This window comes from Platichthys flesus, chromosome 1 (assembly GCF_949316205.1).
Source record: "Platichthys flesus chromosome 1, fPlaFle2.1, whole genome shotgun sequence".
Classification (NCBI taxonomy): Eukaryota; Metazoa; Chordata; class Actinopteri; order Pleuronectiformes; family Pleuronectidae; genus Platichthys; species Platichthys flesus.
The window spans coordinates 8,879,526-8,897,726 of NC_084945.1; the positions used below are offsets into that span (position 1 = coordinate 8,879,526).

At 39.2% G+C, this 18,201-nt stretch overlaps 1 protein-coding gene across 1 annotated transcript in view; it reads left to right on the forward strand.

Moving 5' to 3' along the window:
- Positions 1–18,201, forward strand: part of LOC133935858 (protein diaphanous homolog 3-like) — a 147,335-nt gene that overhangs the window by 30,507 nt on the left and 98,627 nt on the right. The window contains exons 13-17 of the mRNA XM_062381283.1: positions 2,496–2,614; positions 2,709–2,773; positions 3,710–3,814; positions 5,538–5,861; positions 7,202–7,316. Of these exons, the coding sequence (XP_062237267.1) occupies positions 2,496–2,614; positions 2,709–2,773; positions 3,710–3,814; positions 5,538–5,861; positions 7,202–7,316 (728 nt within the window). The remainder of the gene's footprint in view (positions 1–2,495; positions 2,615–2,708; positions 2,774–3,709; positions 3,815–5,537; positions 5,862–7,201; positions 7,317–18,201) is intronic.

An 18,201-nucleotide genomic window follows, 5' to 3' on the forward strand; every position in this document is an offset into this window, starting at 1 on the left:
AGCTGCAGCGAGTTCAACTATGACTTGATCAAAAGAAGGAGCTCTAATCTGCAGCATATGAAACGCATCACCTGCGGTTTCTCTTCCGCCACAAAACAACACTTGAAGTTTTTCTCTTTGCCAATAATGAAACTTCTTGCAATGTTAATATTGGCATTTTTATGACTGGCAACAGTGGTGCCATGTATTTAGTAAGCATTAATAATAGAATAAGTATATTTACACACAAAAAAAATGCATTATTCCTATCAACATTTTGCTGAAACAAAAAAAAAAAGACTTCTGGATCCAGCCCTTAATCTGGATTATGACAAAGAAAGTATGGGTTGTTTTCTGACCAATATATTGTTCTACCACTTAGTTTTCTGCTGATCCTCCCTGTAGTTTTTTTTTTAAATGCTGCTAATTAAAATACAAACAGACACATGGCAAGGAAGACATAACCTTCTGGTAAAGGTAACAATCTATTTTAGCTAATAACACAAGTACTTGTGCTATTATTGACAACAATTATTACATCACAGTTTTTAAGAAGAACTATGCAAAACCCTTCTGCTGATGACATCAATTAAAGCCAATCGGTGTCAAGGAGTTTTTTACTTTACAGTTTGATCGATGAAACCAAATTGTGTTTTGCATCTTTTAACTATTTAAAAATTTGAGAATTGATTGAATGGTGCCTCGCAGGAGGATCAACAATTTTAGATTTGCATAAAGCTTGAAAGGCTCACAGAGTCATCTCAGAGTTTAGACATTCATTTGTCCACAGTCAGATGAATTGTAATGTAGGCACTCTCCCGAGGAGTGGGCCCTCATTTTAAGATGACACCGATAGCAAAAAGCAGAATGCTCAACGAGGTAAAAATAGAAAGTATAAGAGCTGAAACTTTAAGGAATAACCTCGGTAACATCTCACATGTTCATGAGTCAACCATATGCAAATAATAGTATGCGGGTGCATGGAGCATGATGTTGATGGCAGGACACCCACATGGAAGCTGCTGCTCTCCAAACAAATCATCTCTACAGATTTGATATTTGTCAAATTGCACTTAGCAGAATGTTTTGTGCACTGAAAATAGGTTGATTAGATTGGGAAAAGCACACAGCAGCACAGAAGACTTGAAAAGGAAAGCATCCTCCCAAAGTTGCATGACAAGAAAACACTCTTAGACACATTATAAACCTGACACGAATAGTGTTTGTAACCCCTCTATGCGAAGATCATTCCATATAGTGCAGCTCTGTAGACGGTTTTGAGTTTGCTTTCAAGTTCTCTATCGGCACTTCAATACTCCTGTTATTAATTTTCACCACAGGCTTGTATCTGAACGTGAAGCTTTTAATATTCTGCATCTCTTGCAAAGGACTGGTGCAGTGAGCATTGGTTATTTATTCTCAAGAGTATATAGATGAGGGATCCAAAGTTGCAGTGCAAATAAAAAGAACACCGGTAGCTTGTCAGTCAAGTGATTGACATTACGTGTTATTCTATTTTCATCCTTATAATTTTGTCATTCACACAGTGACTCCATGGTGCACATCTACATGGCAGTCGCAGCATTGTTTCAGGGAGAGGTGGAAGGCAGCATCCCTGATTAATCACTGCTGATAAGTGTCAGAGTAGGGATTTGGACTCTCAGCGGCAATGTTGCAAGATAATGAGCAGATCAGACACTTCCTCCTTTAACTTGCAACAACACTGTGGCTCTCAGCTGTTGTCTGTTGTTGCATCACAACATCTCCCCATTCCTCACTGTGGCATATCCCTCGTTATTGTGTGATCAGTGAATTCAACAGAGCCTCTTTCAACAGTTCAACTGCAATTACTGTGCATTTGCTAATATGTGGTTGTGTATTCTCCATTGTTCAGCATCATAGAAGCAGTGCTTATATAGGTGCTCCTGGTATAAACTGTAAGGAGGCGTTTTATAAGCTCTTAAGAAACAACTATTCGCATATGCCTCCTATCGACTGAAGTTTAGTCTCATAATCAAGATAAAACTTTAAAAAAATTTGTATCATTAATTAAGATACCATCTGGTTCACAATGCACATAAACAATTAATCGCAATGTCTTTTTTCCTGTTGGCATATTTCGTTATGGAATTTATATCAGTGTAGACTTGACTAGACTAGAGTTTCTGTTGATATTCTGTCCTTCGTTTAGGTCTCTTCATTTTCTGGCCAGATATTCTTCTATTTGGATTTTAGAATTTTTTTAAACCAATTAATTAATGATAAGCAGCCCCGACTTGTAGGTTCATGATGTGTTTAGAGTTTTTCTTATGCAGCAATAATAACTGGTTGCACAAGTTGTTGGGACATGCCACATTTCCCTTTTATCTTTTCAGTAACTCTGTTTTCCCTGTAGACAGTGAATCTGCTGTCACACCTGAATCTGCCCAAATGCATACACAGACACCAGATTAAAAGCATGACATGGAATTATGTGAAACTCTAACACACCTTCTCTGGCTTCTCCTGACTCTCAGGCCTCAGTACTTTAAGATCATTGAGGAGTGTGTGTCTCAGATTGTGCTCCACCGCAGTGGCACTGACCCGGACTTCAGTTACCGCAAGCGCCTCGATGTGGACTTCAGCCACCTCTTAGGCAAGTCAAACACTTTTTGGCATTACAGATATTTCAATCGATCAAAGGTAATTTACGCTCTATTCTTTTTCTCCACTCTATTGTTTGTTTTCAGAGGTGTGTGTGGATAAAGCTCGAATTGATGAGTTTGAACAGAGAGCTTCAGAATTGGCACAGAAGGCAAGTATTGACAGCAGAAAATACACACATTCCTCCCACTACACAACCACCTGTCCTCAACAAAGCCCATTAAGGCATTCACTTAACTTATTCTATGAAGTAACATCTGTTTAGATTTACATTATAGCGATGAAATGATACTGTCAAACCATTGAGGCTTGAATAATTTAAATAGTCTATATCCGTATAGAAATTGGATTTGAAATTGTCTCTTACTATTAACCAAAAGAAGAAAATTTTAATTTTAAAGTGAGAATCACATTCTGACATATTGCTATAACATAATCAGATCTATAACCTTAAAATCACCATATTACCACCAAGAATTATTTTGAAAAGCAAAGTCAAGAGTATTCACTGTTGATAACAACTGCACGTATCCCAGAGACAATGATAGAAATACTGGTTCTTCCCATATCATTGTAGATAAATAACAGTCTTCTTTCATATTTTATAATATTCCCCACATCTTGAGCTTTTATATGTAGTTCCATGTTTTTTTTATGTCCATAGCGCAGATCTAAAAACATAGGGAAAGAAGTTCTTATACTACAGTAAATTACAGAAAAAGCCGTACAGTTTTTCTTCCCGGTCGGCGAATCCCACACCTGCTTGTGAAATGTGTGAGGTCAAATTGATTAGCTGCTGTCTGGGTAGCAGCAGGTTGTAGATCCTGATTAGAAACACAGGCTCACTGATTGGTGTGTGTGTCTCAAACTTCACTTTATCATGGAATGGGTGTTTGACAAAAGGTGGAAATTCAATCAGCAAATCAGGGTAATCAAGATGAAAATGAGTTTTAATTATGCTAAAATAATTATACAGATAGACTCAAACAATTGTGTTGCATAATACTAATCTTTATTCCTAGTTAAATAACTCAATATCAACGTTTTCTTTGTGTGAATAATTTGGATATGTGATTCTCTTTTTTAGTTCGAGGAGGAGTTTGTAAGCAGGCAGCAGACAGAAGCTCAGCTGGTTAAGTCTGAGGAAAAAGCAGCTGAACTCGGAGCTGAGCTGCAGGCCTTTAAGTCCCAGGTACACAAGCTGTGTGTTTTTGTTTTTAGTGTTGACTTTTGTAAATTATGTTACTGGGTACTAATTTAGGGGATGTGAAAAATAACACACTAGATTTTATGACCCTGCAACTCTCCCTGAATCTAGCAAGTTACTTTCCATTAAGACGTTCTCCTATTTTGGGGTGCAGGATGGGCTCTGGTGGGGGGGCGGAGTGGGCTTTGATTCATTGGAGCCTGCAGTTTGGTTTGACGTGGAGGCCGCTCCACTGGCTGGCTGACACTAAGTCTAATGGCAACACTGACCAGTCCTCCACGTTGGCCCTTTCTAATTCTCTGATCTCCATCCCATAAGAGGAAATTGTTTTAAAAGCAATTTATTCTGACAACTCCCTTCAGCCTCACTACCGGGCCTCTCTTCACAGCCCCATCACCCCTCCACCACCAACCCCCCCCAATACCCCAGAGAGTTGCTCCCACCTCCTGAAACAACAAGATAACCCACACACTCCGAGAAGGGGAAGAGAACTTCCCTTTTTATTTTCCTGATAATTTTTCAATTTGAAAAGAGCAAACACAGAATGAATACTCAAACAGTACTGCGGGTCAAATGACGGTGGTACCTTTAGTAAATGCGGGTCCTCTTTGTCCCACTGTTTTTGCCCTTCTGTGTGTCTCTCTCTCACTAGCACACACAGACACACACACACACACACACACTGAGGCACACTTGTTAATTCAGCAAAGACGTTCTTCTCCGTAGAGGCGGTGGCAGAGTAAGGGCCCAGGGCTGACCTTTAGTGTGCGTCTTTAATCTAAAACTGGAGCATTGATCAATAAGCCATTTGCTCTGTATGAAACAATTTACGACACCATTGTAGCCCCGGTTATAACGTTGGAGTTTCAGCTTTGGAAAAAACAAATCATTGCGGTATGTGTCCTGGACAGAATCTGGACCGTTTATGAGTGTTTGACCTCTGTTGGATGGTTGAGAGAACACGCCTCTGTTATCCGTAGCCCAGTGGTATCAGCCAGCAAAGCAAACCGTGCTGCACACTTGGCAGCACGGTTTGCTTCGATTTTTTTTCTCTCTCTCTCTCGAGTTTCAGTCGTATTTCTTTTTTTCCTTGAAATGTGAGTTTGCTTTTTATTATATTTGTTCTGCGAAGGGTTTCATGCGTACTGCTCCACACACTTTACAATACAATCTAACACAAAAAATAAACAAAAGTATTTTTTTACTTGAAACAATTATTATTTTTGGCCAAAATCATTAGCAATTACACTTTCTATTAATTTGTTGAAAAAAACATCCACTAAACAATATTATTTAACCTTCAAAGTCATTGTGAAAATGCAATTTAGGCATCAAGATCCTTTGAATTTGATTCATTCTTATCAGTGTAATAATTCAAGTAACATCATGAAAGTGTCTTACGCTACTGCTCAGATAAAGGAATATGAAGGAGGACAACAATGTTAGATTCTTATTGTTTGGGAAATCCTTTATACTTAAACATACTCAAGCTAGATTTAGTGTTTACTTTCATGTTCTGTGGCATGAAGGCTTAAACTCTGGCTTTTAATGTTGTTACGAGACCTATTTCCATTTGTGATGGAATGATCAATCGAGTCTAGAGAGAAATCCTCAATTGTCACACTTTTACATAAAGCATTAGCATGAGCATTACTTATTTGTATGTTATGTGTGTACATAACATTTCCTCTTCTCCCTGCCTCTCCAGTTTGGAGCTGTACCGGCGAGTCTCTCCTCTCCCCATGTTCGACAGTCGTCATCTGCCTCAGTCCTCCATCCGGGAACACCACCCCGCGCTCCAGGACCTGGGATGCCGGCACCCCCTCCTCCACCTCCCCCGCCCCCCCTACCTGGCTGTCCTGCCCCACCTCCTCCACCTGGAGTGCCTCCTCCGTTTGGTGCCCCTCCACCACCCCCTCTAGGGTTTGGCGGAGGTCTTGGCTCCCCCACCCACAATGCACTGCCTTACGGCCTCAGGGCTAAGAAGGAATTCAAGCCGGAGACTTCCATGAAGCGCCTCAACTGGTCCAAGGTAAGACACTGAAAGGTGTCTCTTATATTTGACCCCTTCACTTTCATACTTGATGGTGACATTACACACAATAACAAATCAGAACAATTCAGTTTAAGATATCAGTGATAAATGCATCTAGAATGACCGTGGAGTTGAATGCTAAAAGTTTGCTGACAGGTTTTTTTGGCATCTTTGATCACAGCACAACTTAGATGTGTATTCTCTAATTGGCATCTGGTAGAAGAACAGACTATATGGAAAAATGTTTCTCAATGTTATGCATTTTCTTCAGTGGAAAGTTTGGACCAATAAAATGAAAAACATGCCAGGTATTTAAAGGTGCCCTGTTGTCTGCTCTTAACTTTGTTCCTGATGTTTATTGGCAGCACCTGAACATTGCAGATGTTTTTCTAAGAAGTACAAACAACAACTTCCTCTCTCTGTGCCAAACCAGGAATAATTAAAAATAAGAGATGATCAGACGCTATTGTCAGAGCAGCCCCGGTGGTACCTCTACAGATGTTGTTCCCTGCAGAGCAATATTAGTTCACAACACAAGTAATCAGTTTGTGGTTTGATTAATAATTTAATGTCAGATGTGCACTGGTACAGATGTTCAGCAAACTAAACCATATGCCGGGAAATTTATGAACCTTTTAGTAGGACATGAAGTGGACCTGTCTAATGGCACAGCTGTATGAGGCCGACACATATGGTTCTGATTGGGACAAAGCTGTTCAAAAACTTCTTCAGCTTCATGATTTCAGACTTTCAACTCTTGATTGCCGGCACAGCCAACTTGTTAGAAAAGATAACAAGCTTATCAAAGTTAGAGGTCAGAAATCAACTTTTGCCCGACAGGAAGACCACCATCAACCTAGCTTGCTGGCCAAAAAGTTTATCTTTATATTCATTTTTTGGGAAATATCAATACCCATTTAAAACCTTGTTAAACCAAACCATATTAAACAAATTTTGATTTGTGAATTTAGGCTATACAATTAACATTTAATTGATTGATTTATTCCTTTCGGATTTATTGACCATTTGGTTCAACTATATCTACACATTGTTGTCCTTTTCATGTATCCCAAGGACGTGTGCATCTACTTAGCATGAATGGGATTGTAGTAGAATTTCACATATTTACTCTAGTGTCAGGTGAACAGTTGTGACATATTGACTATTTACTGTTAATTAAGTAGAAATAGTCTTTTATATCTTTGACATATGACTCATATCTAACCAGAATGATGCATTTTATTTGTACTGACATTTCCATTTGTGGTAACTATGCAGAGTGAAATACACAACCTTGTGTTGACTAAATAAACTAAACTGTGGATGTGTGTTTTCAGATTCGTCCCCAGGAAATGTCAGAGGCCTGCTTCTGGGTGCGGGCTGATGAGATCCAGTATGCTAAACCAGAGTTACTGAGCAGAGTTGCTCTCACCTTTGGTTCCCAAAGAACAGGTCAGGCTCTCACTTTTCCTTGTTGCAGTATTTAACTTTACTCTCACAGAACTTTCAGAATATGTCCAAACACTAATATTCTTTCTCTCTATAAATTATTGGTAAAGAATATTTCTCATCATCATCTCATCTTTCCACCTTCTTTCTGGTATTATGGCTTAAAATACCAGTGTGGTCAAAACCAGTGTGATTTTTTTTTTTGTCATTTAAAGTATGACCACATGATCAATCCTTCAGTTATCTATAACAATAAACCTTTGAGCTTTTGGTGGGGGGGAGAAGAAGTCGATAAAAAACGCACATAAACATCGGGAGAACACGAAAACAGAAAGGTTTAAGCCTTCTATTTGGGAGATGGTCGTGCTAAGATACTTTCTGTGAATGCATGTCATACATTTATATGGATAAATTTGAGTTTTCTCTCTCCACTGTGCTTGGTCATTGTGGGAACAATTGTTAAGGTCTTGACCTTCTAAGTTGAGATGATGTTTCTTATGATACATAAAATTGAATTGATTTGAAATAAGCAATAGTTCATGTCTGTGATAGATCAGTTTGCATTCAGCTGTCTGTGCTGAATCCGAGTCTCCGAGGTTGTCGTGCATGTTTTAGATTTCAGTGGGCTGTTCCGACTATTCCTGGTGGTAATGCTGCACGATAAGACACCATACGCTTACATCCTTACACATTAGTATGGTTGGTAAGATCTGGAATATTCATGTACAAGGTTGTTGGAATGATTAAAGATACCGCAGGAGGTAGCATGAGATGTTATCAGTCTTGTCCTCTCCTGCGTGTGGACTATTAGTCCCTTCTCTGATGATTTATTCACGTCTAGTTTTTTCTTTCTTGTCTTGTCACTGACTCAGCTAGCTTACGACAATTTGAATTATTCATCCAGGTGTTATCTACCTGTCACAACTCAATGCTACTCCTCTCAGGGCACAGGAGACCCCCCCGCCACCCCCTCACACACACCAGGGCTCCCTTGTTCTTCATCGTCAAGGTGTTGAATAATTGAGGCAGATCTAAATGGCAAACAGGTAGACAGAAAGTCAAGCAGGTGTTCTCTGGAGAGGGCAAAGGAAGGATGTCCACCAGCAGACAATTCTACTCCCCTGTTAGGGTGCATGCACCACCTTATTTGAGAGCAATCACCAAACACATTTGAGGAGGCATGCCAAAGCAGTGCACCTCTGCAGTATGGCGTCTGTCTGTTCTTGTCACTGCTCATGGATAATGCATTTTAGATTTGGTGAGAGAGGCTTAAAACATTTGTCTAATTTCCAACCTTTCACATTGTTTAAATCTGTTTACTTAGTAGTTTTCCTCCCGATTTCCCTCTGTCCCAATGGAGGTTGTAGGAACAGCAGGACTCGAGGGTCGAGCTGTCGGACCCAGCTGCGTGGCCGCTGTGTGTCAGTGAACGTACGCGTGTACCTATGCGCATGTGGGCTTGTCGTCTGATTAACACAGCCATGTAGCATCATGTTTCATCTCACTTAAGAGCAGAAGCATCTGGATCAGCATTAAACATTAAAAGAGACACAGCATGAAGCTGGATTCACTCAGTTTTTCTGATTAAATATTAATTTACGTCCCTTCAGACTTCCGTATTGTTTTGTGATGTTTGTGCTTCTCGCTGTAGAGGACGCCTGCCATCCTGTACACAAACTGCAAGTGCGGATGGGGACTGAGAAAAGTTTGTTTTGAGACCGTCTCTGTATGTTTGGCAGACCTCAAGTTAATCAACTCTTTATAAAAATACAGTTTATTATTCATAGTGCTAAGAGACGGCTGGAACCAGAATTTATATTACTACTTTTGGAGGAATGAAACATATTTATTTGACTAAGTCGACATTTTATTCACTTTGTTAATATCGTTTATGGCTCCTCTGTTTGCCTGTTTGGCTTGGGAATGGAGTGTGGTTTTTGGCAAAGGGGTCAGTGCCACTTTAACACACATCTCCTGAAATTGCGATGAATGTGTGTTTTTAATGTTTGAGCAAGCAGGTCAGAGAGAATTTAAATTAAATAAGACCATACTGAATGATATGAGGTGATTTTAATGCTTTTCTCTCAAGCCTCTGGTTATTTGCTGTAAACTTAAACAATTGAAATGAATGGAAATGTTCAGTTATGCACTAAACAGTAGAAGATGTCATTGTGTAACACTTATAATGTAATGTCTTCAGTCTAATCAAACAACTGCAGAGTAGCATGAAGCACAGGAAGTGTGACAGCCCAGTTTGTATGGTGGTAAAAAAAGAAATGACCATAAAATTGTTTGCTTTGTGTGTTTACGTTGATATGAAATATCGGCATTTGCATTTCGTCATTTATTTTTTACCTAAGGATGAAGTTGTTCTCATTCTCCTTGCTTTAGAATTCACAGTATCACACACACCCACACACACACACACACACACACACACACACACACACAGACACACACAGACACACACACACACAGACACCTACACACACAGACACACACACACACGCACAGACACACACAATGCCTCCACACTTGTCCGTTGACTATATTGTAAAAAGGCTGTTCCTTAGGTATCACCAATGTCATTTTCTCACAATCAGTTGCTTTCATTGACTTGAGCAAAATAACCCATAATTGCTTTGCCCGGCCGACAGCACAAAGCCTTTACATGTCCATAAGAAACTGTCAGATAAAAAAGATCAGGTAATTTTATTGTTCTGACATACTGTTAACGTCAAAAATGTTTCAAAGGCAGAAAAGCGAGAGAGGCTGTCATATAATCCAGACTTAGACCCTTTTATTTCTTTGATGGTTTTTGAGGTTCGTAGCTACTTACATACATATTCTTGTTTTCCACAGTTGCATTGACCCTCAGTTCAGTGCACTGTTAGCCTTGTATAGTGCCAAGCATTGAGGACATTGAGTTGTAAGCTGTCTTGTCATATTTTGACCAGTAGCTGGTGTGTTGACTGTCCTCGGGTGTTGTTTCCAATTGTTCTAGTAGAGTGGAGGTTGCCACTTGGCATTGGTGTTGTGTGAAGCCTCTGTCTCCTGTATGTCCTTCCAGGATTGCTCAGTCTCTCAGTGGGTCTGGATGGGCTGTGAGTCTTGGTCTGGCAGTCAAGAGCCGTCACTTATGGATGTCTTGCTGTACAACATTTACAGCCAAGAGTCTGATGTTGGTCTTCTGCTCATCTATAGGTCCCACATGTTTGTAACCTAGGGCTTCCTTATAGAAGCACTTATAGAAGCGAATACTGCACCATCCAGCTGAGCAGATGTGTATGTGTGTTGTTTGAAAATCCCTGATGGAAACAAAACATTAAAGAAGCAAAAAAAGAAAACTTGTTGTTAGTAAGACACAGTGCCGAAAAGGAACAAAGTGAAACAGCTTGGTACAAACGTGTTTCAAATATGAGTGCCGTGCTCTGTGAACATAATTGGCAAATTAATGCTTAGTAGTGCAAGAAATATTTGAGCAATCTCTGGTGTGATATTTCCTAACTATTTAAATTTAAATAACTTTTCCTAACAAGTAACAAAGAAGGGATATTTGTATGCAGCTCACATTTCACTTAAGATTCAATGAAGAATAAAAACAATCTGTCAGCAAGACAGATTGTTTTTATTGGGGAAGGCTGTAGTACAATACTGGAATCTTTTGGACCTTTGCAACAGCTGAGTTTTCCCTAACTACCTTAAGAGATGCCAGTTTATCTCAGAGACTGCAGAGGCAACTGCAACACGACTGGTGAGAATAAATAACCCAGAATTGAATTTGCTAGTTATACCATACAATGATGTTGTAAATATAGAAAATAAATATGAATTTATATATGCCAAAATTCAAGCAGCTCGTAATTGTGGAGTCAAATGATCTTATATCAAGCGTTCTTTGCTCACATGTATAAATACGTCAAGGACCTAAAGTCCCTTCATGTATACAGAAACACATATGACCAAACACAAGTGGGCTTAGCATGCACGCTGCAAGCTGCAGGAGTGAATCATCTGATATAGTATAACAAGTCTAGGTAACCTGCTGCAGTAAATCAATGGTTGTGGTCAGATAGGATGGGGTGTGCTGCAGGATGAAAATGTTGTTGATTTGCACAGACACACACACACACACACACACACACACACACACACACACACACACACACACACACACACACACACAGACACACACACACACACACTTTTGACTTTGGATTAAAATGACTTTCAATATAATAAATGTTGCTATAATAAACATAATCATATATTACCACTGCTTTCAATAATTTTTTTTCAGATATTTGCCTTAAGCTTTTAAAGCTGTAGAGGATAATTTTGAAGGTCAAACTACAAATCCAAATTAATTATAGTGATGCTAATGGTTTTACATATTGTACTACATACTTTTATATCCATAAAATACCCCCATTTGGTTTAGGAATTTCCTATATCAAGACTCTGTGTAGTGTATTACCAGTGTTTTACCCAGAATTGATCCACTAATTCAAATAACCCTCTATATATTTTTTTGTCTTTTGCTTTCCTTTCTGACATGCAGTTGATTAATGATGAAAGAGGATCTAAGTACTAAGTAATCAGGTCAATCATAAATTCATTTTTTCAGTTTTTTTCGGTCAGGCAAGCGTCAGGGCTCAGTTTTGGTTTGTTTCTGGTGGCCCACTTCATTGATGCTCCTAATAGGACAAATGCAAAAGAATTCTGGTGGTGCCTCACTTTTCCTCTTGGGCCACCATGAAATTTGTACGTCTTGTTTGCTATTGGACGGATATCAATATATAAATAAATAGCGTTGACTTTGGTCATTCACTCAACAGTTTGACATTTCAATTCAGAGTGAGCTGTGTGCAAATGTATCAGATGGATTGCCATAAAATGTCATTTAGATCTTATTGTTTCCTACAGGATGAATCTTACTGAATATGTGATGTCCTGATATTTCTTGAGCCACTACCAGGATGACATGTTTTGTTTAAATATTAAAAGTATTGAGACATTCATACATTTCTAGACGATTTATTGTAAAAACTATTATATGTGAAGTGTTATTTAGCACAAGTTGTAACGCTACCATGCTATCTAAGCTGATAGCCTGTTTCGTACTCAGACAGACAACATCAATGTCAATGTTGTCTAACTTCCAATGAGCATCTGCACAAGAATAAACAATAAAAACATAAACAAGCTTTAATTAGCTGAAACTTTACTCTGGATTTTATTTCAAACTATAGTAACCACACGTTCTTTAAATACACCGGGCAGCCCGGCCGCACAGCTGGCAATGGTCACACAGACACCTGGCCACATAATCGCTGTGGTTCTTCAGACTTTTACCTTCAATCCACAGACACCAGTGCAGCGATGCTTTTCCTCCACACAAAATGAAGTCTATATTTTAAGTGCTCCCTAACTGGAGGCAAAGACCGGGAGGTCAGCTCCGTCCCTGCTGTTCTTTTGTATCACGTTCTGCTTCTCCTTCCTTCTGCTCGCTGTTCCAACACAGCTGCTGTTCTGCGAAAGTGAGCGCAGGGGGAGAGCTGCTTTGTGGGAGACTAAACGGCTGCAGACTAGTGTCTGTTTGTGTTCGCAACATAATAAAACTTCCGATCAACTTTTCAAAGCATCGGAAATAGGTGTGGAGTAAGTGTATTGTGGAGGGAATGTCAAACTCAGGCGGCCCCTGTCTATGCTCATGTTAGACCATTTGAGGTGAGCCATTTCAAGTAACTGGAAGGAATAGTTATGATAACATTTATTCTGAAAAGGCAATAGAGCTTTTAAATTCCTGAGGAAATTGGATGGAGTGGGTTGAGCAGAACCACTAGTACCTCTATTGATGCTGCTAACATGCTTTTGCTTGATGTACCATTCAGGTTGTCTCGTAAAGCCACAAATCAAAGGATTAGATGAAGATTTAAATATTTAAGAGTTTCTTACAAGGATGCTCACGTAACTACGGGTCTACTGATCGAATCATTTCCCTTTCTAGGTAGGAGCCAACCTTCCATCATATCCACACATACAGTACATAATTTCTCACTCTTCTCTCTACCATGCCCATGAGGGCCTGGTCACTTCATGTCATCACAACTCCAGGCACGCAGTCCAATTGTTTTTTTCCAAGTGGCTTCTTGAGATGTTATCATCCTCCCATAGTATACAATTGAAGATTAGATTATTTATTTCAAACAGATAAAATCTCATGTCATCCCTGGAGCAATTCTCCATAAACACAGATAATGGAACTTGTAAACTTTTACATATACAGCTGATTAATGCAATGTTTGTATAGTATTGCTTTTTGCATTGTTCCTCACTGACGCATACAAAATGTCCACGAAACCAAAGTATTGAAAATAATAATTCTGTTTCTCACACAGTCACAAGCACCTTCTTGTGTCCTTATCTACTTTTATTGCCAACCAGCTGATTCAGGGGGTGCCACATGTTTTATAGGTTTCTGATTTGTAAACAGGGGTGGTCCCCTCCAGCTGTTTTCCTGGAGGGCATGTGCTTATTTTTCATTTCACAACAGTAAAAGTATTTGCTGTTATGCGAATTTAGTTTTGTATTTCTGAGATGTGTAGTTATGAATTGTCTTGCACGTTGTGTAACACGCTGTTTACAGCCCCAGGCCTGAGGTTCTTCACCCCTGCTGAAAAATCTCACGTGGAGCATATTGTTCAAATGCTTTTATGCAGAGCTCGTTATGTGCTTTTTTCACGATGTTCTCCGTTGTCAGTTTGTGAAGCATTACCTTTTCTCACCTAATTATTCTTTGTAGTGCTGTTAGCAAGGGAAATAAATATTACAATACATTTTTTTCTATTCACCATTCAGGAAACACTGATCCCAAAGTGATCCTTGTAGTCTGTGTTTAAGACTGTGCACATGTTGCGAAACAATCGAGTGGGAAATGTTCTCCATATTTTTACAGAACGTAAAGAAAAAAGGAGATTATCTGCACACCTACAAACTCTTACTGGATTATATTTGTTGCGATGTTTCGAGCACGAGAATCTTCTGATGACTTCAAGGGCTTCCTCTCTGTTATGTAATCCATCCAGTATCTTTGTTCTGTTCTGTGTTACCCGGCTGCATGTCCTCCCTCCTCGCTGCCCTGATGAGCTGTGGTCGCTTCATTGTTGCAGAGGCAACGCCAAGTTTATCAATGAACATAAACATGAATTCTGCAAGTTTTTATGAAGATCAGTTCCACGTGTTGGTGATAAAAAAAAGCAGAGGAGCAGGAAAGACTGACCTCAGACAAGTGCAGTATCACCATCTTAAATAGTATCTGGTAACAAATTACTGTTTCACAGTTTCAAAACAATAATACACAATATATACAACCTTAATCAGCTTGATTAATAGCATTTCTATTTTAATCCATCATGATTTTGACATTTTTAATTTGATGGCATTCCCTCTATTTACACAATGGATGTATTGGATATGCTTCTCTCACACCTGCTCTGTGAGCCCTATTCTTGGAGCACTGATTATATACTTTGGGAAAAGAGGACATGCAGGTTGAATATGAACAGTGGATGGGGTTAACTAAAGTTAATCGTCAGATCCATGAGTCAGGGGTTATCTCATTGTGATTATTAATCACAGATTATAAATTAAGCATAGCTAATGAGGTTTGACTGTCTGCCTGTGAACTCTGAGCTTTAATCTTTCCCTTGACATCTGAGGGCTTTAATTGCCGTCTTTGTGGTTTCTGTCTCATATGATGAGTGTGGAGAGAGAGAGAGGAGTCCTTCTCACAGCCGCATCAGGGAACTTCAAAAGCAAGAAGAACCGAGAAAGTGCTATAAGCTGCAGCACTATTGTAATCCATTGTAACACATCCCATTCTGTCGTGATGCAGTGAATAGCAGTGAAGTCACTGCAAAAATCAGCATTTGTATGCATGATATATATCTTATCTTTATATATCTTTTTTACTTTCACAAACAAACACAATTGAGAACGTACAGTCTCAGACCATGTAAATGTTCATATCCTCTTTAACACATCACAAGTGAAATTCACATACCTTTTTCAGTCCCTGCTGTGAGTGTGGGCCAGAACAAATTCATGTATATTTAAATACGTGAGAGACAGGATTTGGCAAGTCAGTGTGTTGTCAAGTGCTATGATTGAAGAAAATCTGTAAAATGTCTTATTATGAGAGAATAAAGACACAAGACGTGCGATATAGTTTTGAGACACTCATCATTTAATTTCTGTGGTGACACATCACTTCCCGACCATCAACACTTTCCGTGATCGATATTTTGATTTTGTGTCATTCTTGGTGATTACAAAATTTTTACCCTGCTCTGTTTCCAGTTTTGACAAGTCCATTACTTTGAAGAAATATGGACTCAAGTGTAATTATCCAAGTTCATAACAATGACACATTTTTCAGTTAATGAATGCAAAATCTCTCTCTCTCTCTTTCTCTCTCTCACTCTATGGACTGCAACATCACTTTATATTCAGTGCAATGCTTTCTTTTGTCTCTGCTGCCAACAAAATGTCTGAAATAATGCTTACTTCAAAGATGACTAACAAGCTTTGCTTCTTCTTTCTTGTTTTCTCTTGTCTCCCATTCTCTCTTTCTCCTCTTGCTTTTTTTCTTTATACTTATGATTGCAACTTCTGCTTGGCTGCATGATTTGCCTTCATGCTTGCTCCGGAACAGAAACCAAAGGTTAGTATGTTTTTTTTGTTTAATTTATTTTGCTTCGCCGATTCGTTGCTTCTCTTTTCAAACTCTACCAACAGTGTTCACTGTCTCTACACCTAATCCAGAGATAATAACGTTGTTTTTTGTGAATATGAGTCTGTTGGAGCTGGTAAGGAAACATCACTCATCGGGCAATGTACGACCTGAAAATATACAGTCAGGACTGTCTTCATATATCTTTCGCAACTTTCTAAACATGAAAGCATATTATAACATAATTTAAGGGAATATTATAGAAGGCAAATGCCCCCCCCCCCCAAAAAAAAATCATTCATCATTGGTAACTGCTTGAAGGGAAAAGCTTGTTCATAGGAACATGTGTCCTCATCCTGAACCTGTTGTAATATCAGACTTGTTCTTGACCTCAAAGCACACTGCTTCAGTTGACTTTTTTCTGTAATTTCTGTTGCCGTGCAGTCAGTGCGATTACATCCCCTGTCCCATTGTTTCAAACTTGAATAACCTTTTATCCCATTAGCTGTGAACTTAAACAGGAATATTAGATGTTTTCTATAAGACTGTGGTGTTCAAAGTTTTAATATTTCTTTGATATCTGACCGTAAATTGCCTCCTCTTGCTTTTAACGATCGGCGTGCGGTCTGTGTTGAGCGTAGTTCAAATTTGACTGCATAAGTGATTAAGTTGGTGGCCTTGCTGTAAGCTCTCAGAAATATCATTAATAACTGTTGATTTGCCTCCCTGCTGCTTAATCGTCTGTAGGCTTATTGGTTTTTCAAAGGTTTTATTCCATGACCTCACAGCAAAAGCTACAAGGTTAGTTATGAATTGATTATTCTGACTGTTCCATATTTTCTGAATTTCACATATTGAGACATAATCAGAGTTACTTTTCAACCACAACACGCAACATTGAATTTGAAGTGTTATAGTGTTGTATTCAAACTATAATATCATTGTTTGTTACATCATCCGACTGATTATATCTCTTGAAACCCATAAAGTGTTAATCAGTAATCAGAAATAGACACTGCTTCTTTTTACCTGGCCTCTTCTCTTTATGGAATGGGGGGGGGGGATTAGAGAGGCACAAACAAACAAGCAGATGTAGTGAGCAGATGCCCGGAGACGATGCTGACGGCTCTCAGAACCTTACATTGTTTCTGTGATTTTACAGATAGCCTCTGGAGAAGTGCTTTGAGATCATCAGTGTCAATAGATGGAGATAAAACGTGTGGAGCCTGGCTTTCCTGTGGGTGTACACACAAAGAGAGGGTGAACATCACAGCAAGTCTCAGAGACACAGGCAGGTGGGAATTGAGGGATACGTGGAGGCTGTCTCCCCTTTTCACTCTGACACTCTGGGTCTCATCTGGTCTTTTGTATTTAGTCAGCTCCAGCAGCAGTGAGATTACTTCTTAAGTTTCACATTAAGGGACACCAGTGAAACAAACCCGTCGAGTGCAGCCACTCTGCTTCTCTGCCTCTTTGTTCAAGACTCCTCAGGATCATAAGGAAATGATGCCGCTTTCTGTAAAATGGGATGGAGCCGATCAATGAGGCTGCTTCAGTTACATGATGTGCTTCGTCAGATCTGGATACGAGTCATGATGAATTTATTAGTGTTTGAGTTTTGATTGAGCTTTATTTTTGTTCAAACTAAAGCTCGTAAAATATACTGTCTAATAAAATCATTAACGTATTGCAGGTTGCTGTTGGAGAGTATTGGATAATGACAGGAATATTAGATTTAATAGTTCACGGTGTCGGAACGGCATCATCACATGCATCGAGCTCATGTTGTCGACCATACTCCCATTTTATCAACTCATGTTTCTCATACCACATCTTGACTGGACTTATTATATACGTTCATTTCTATTTTAAACAAGAGCACCTCAGTTCTCATATGGAATTGATCCTCTGCACAGCACTTCCTTCTCCCTCTCTTTGTCCAAGGTTTCATGAAGAATTCAACCGCTGTCCCCGACACGTAAAAATGCTTTTAGTCCAGCCAAGAATTTCTTAGTTATTCAGACTAAAAGTACAGCTCCATATTTACCTTAAGTGACTTCACAACTTTCCCAAACTTCTTCCATCTATATACTGTTTTCCTTTGTTTGCCTTTCTGTCATGCCTTATAGACTTTGATAAAGTACAGAATAAATC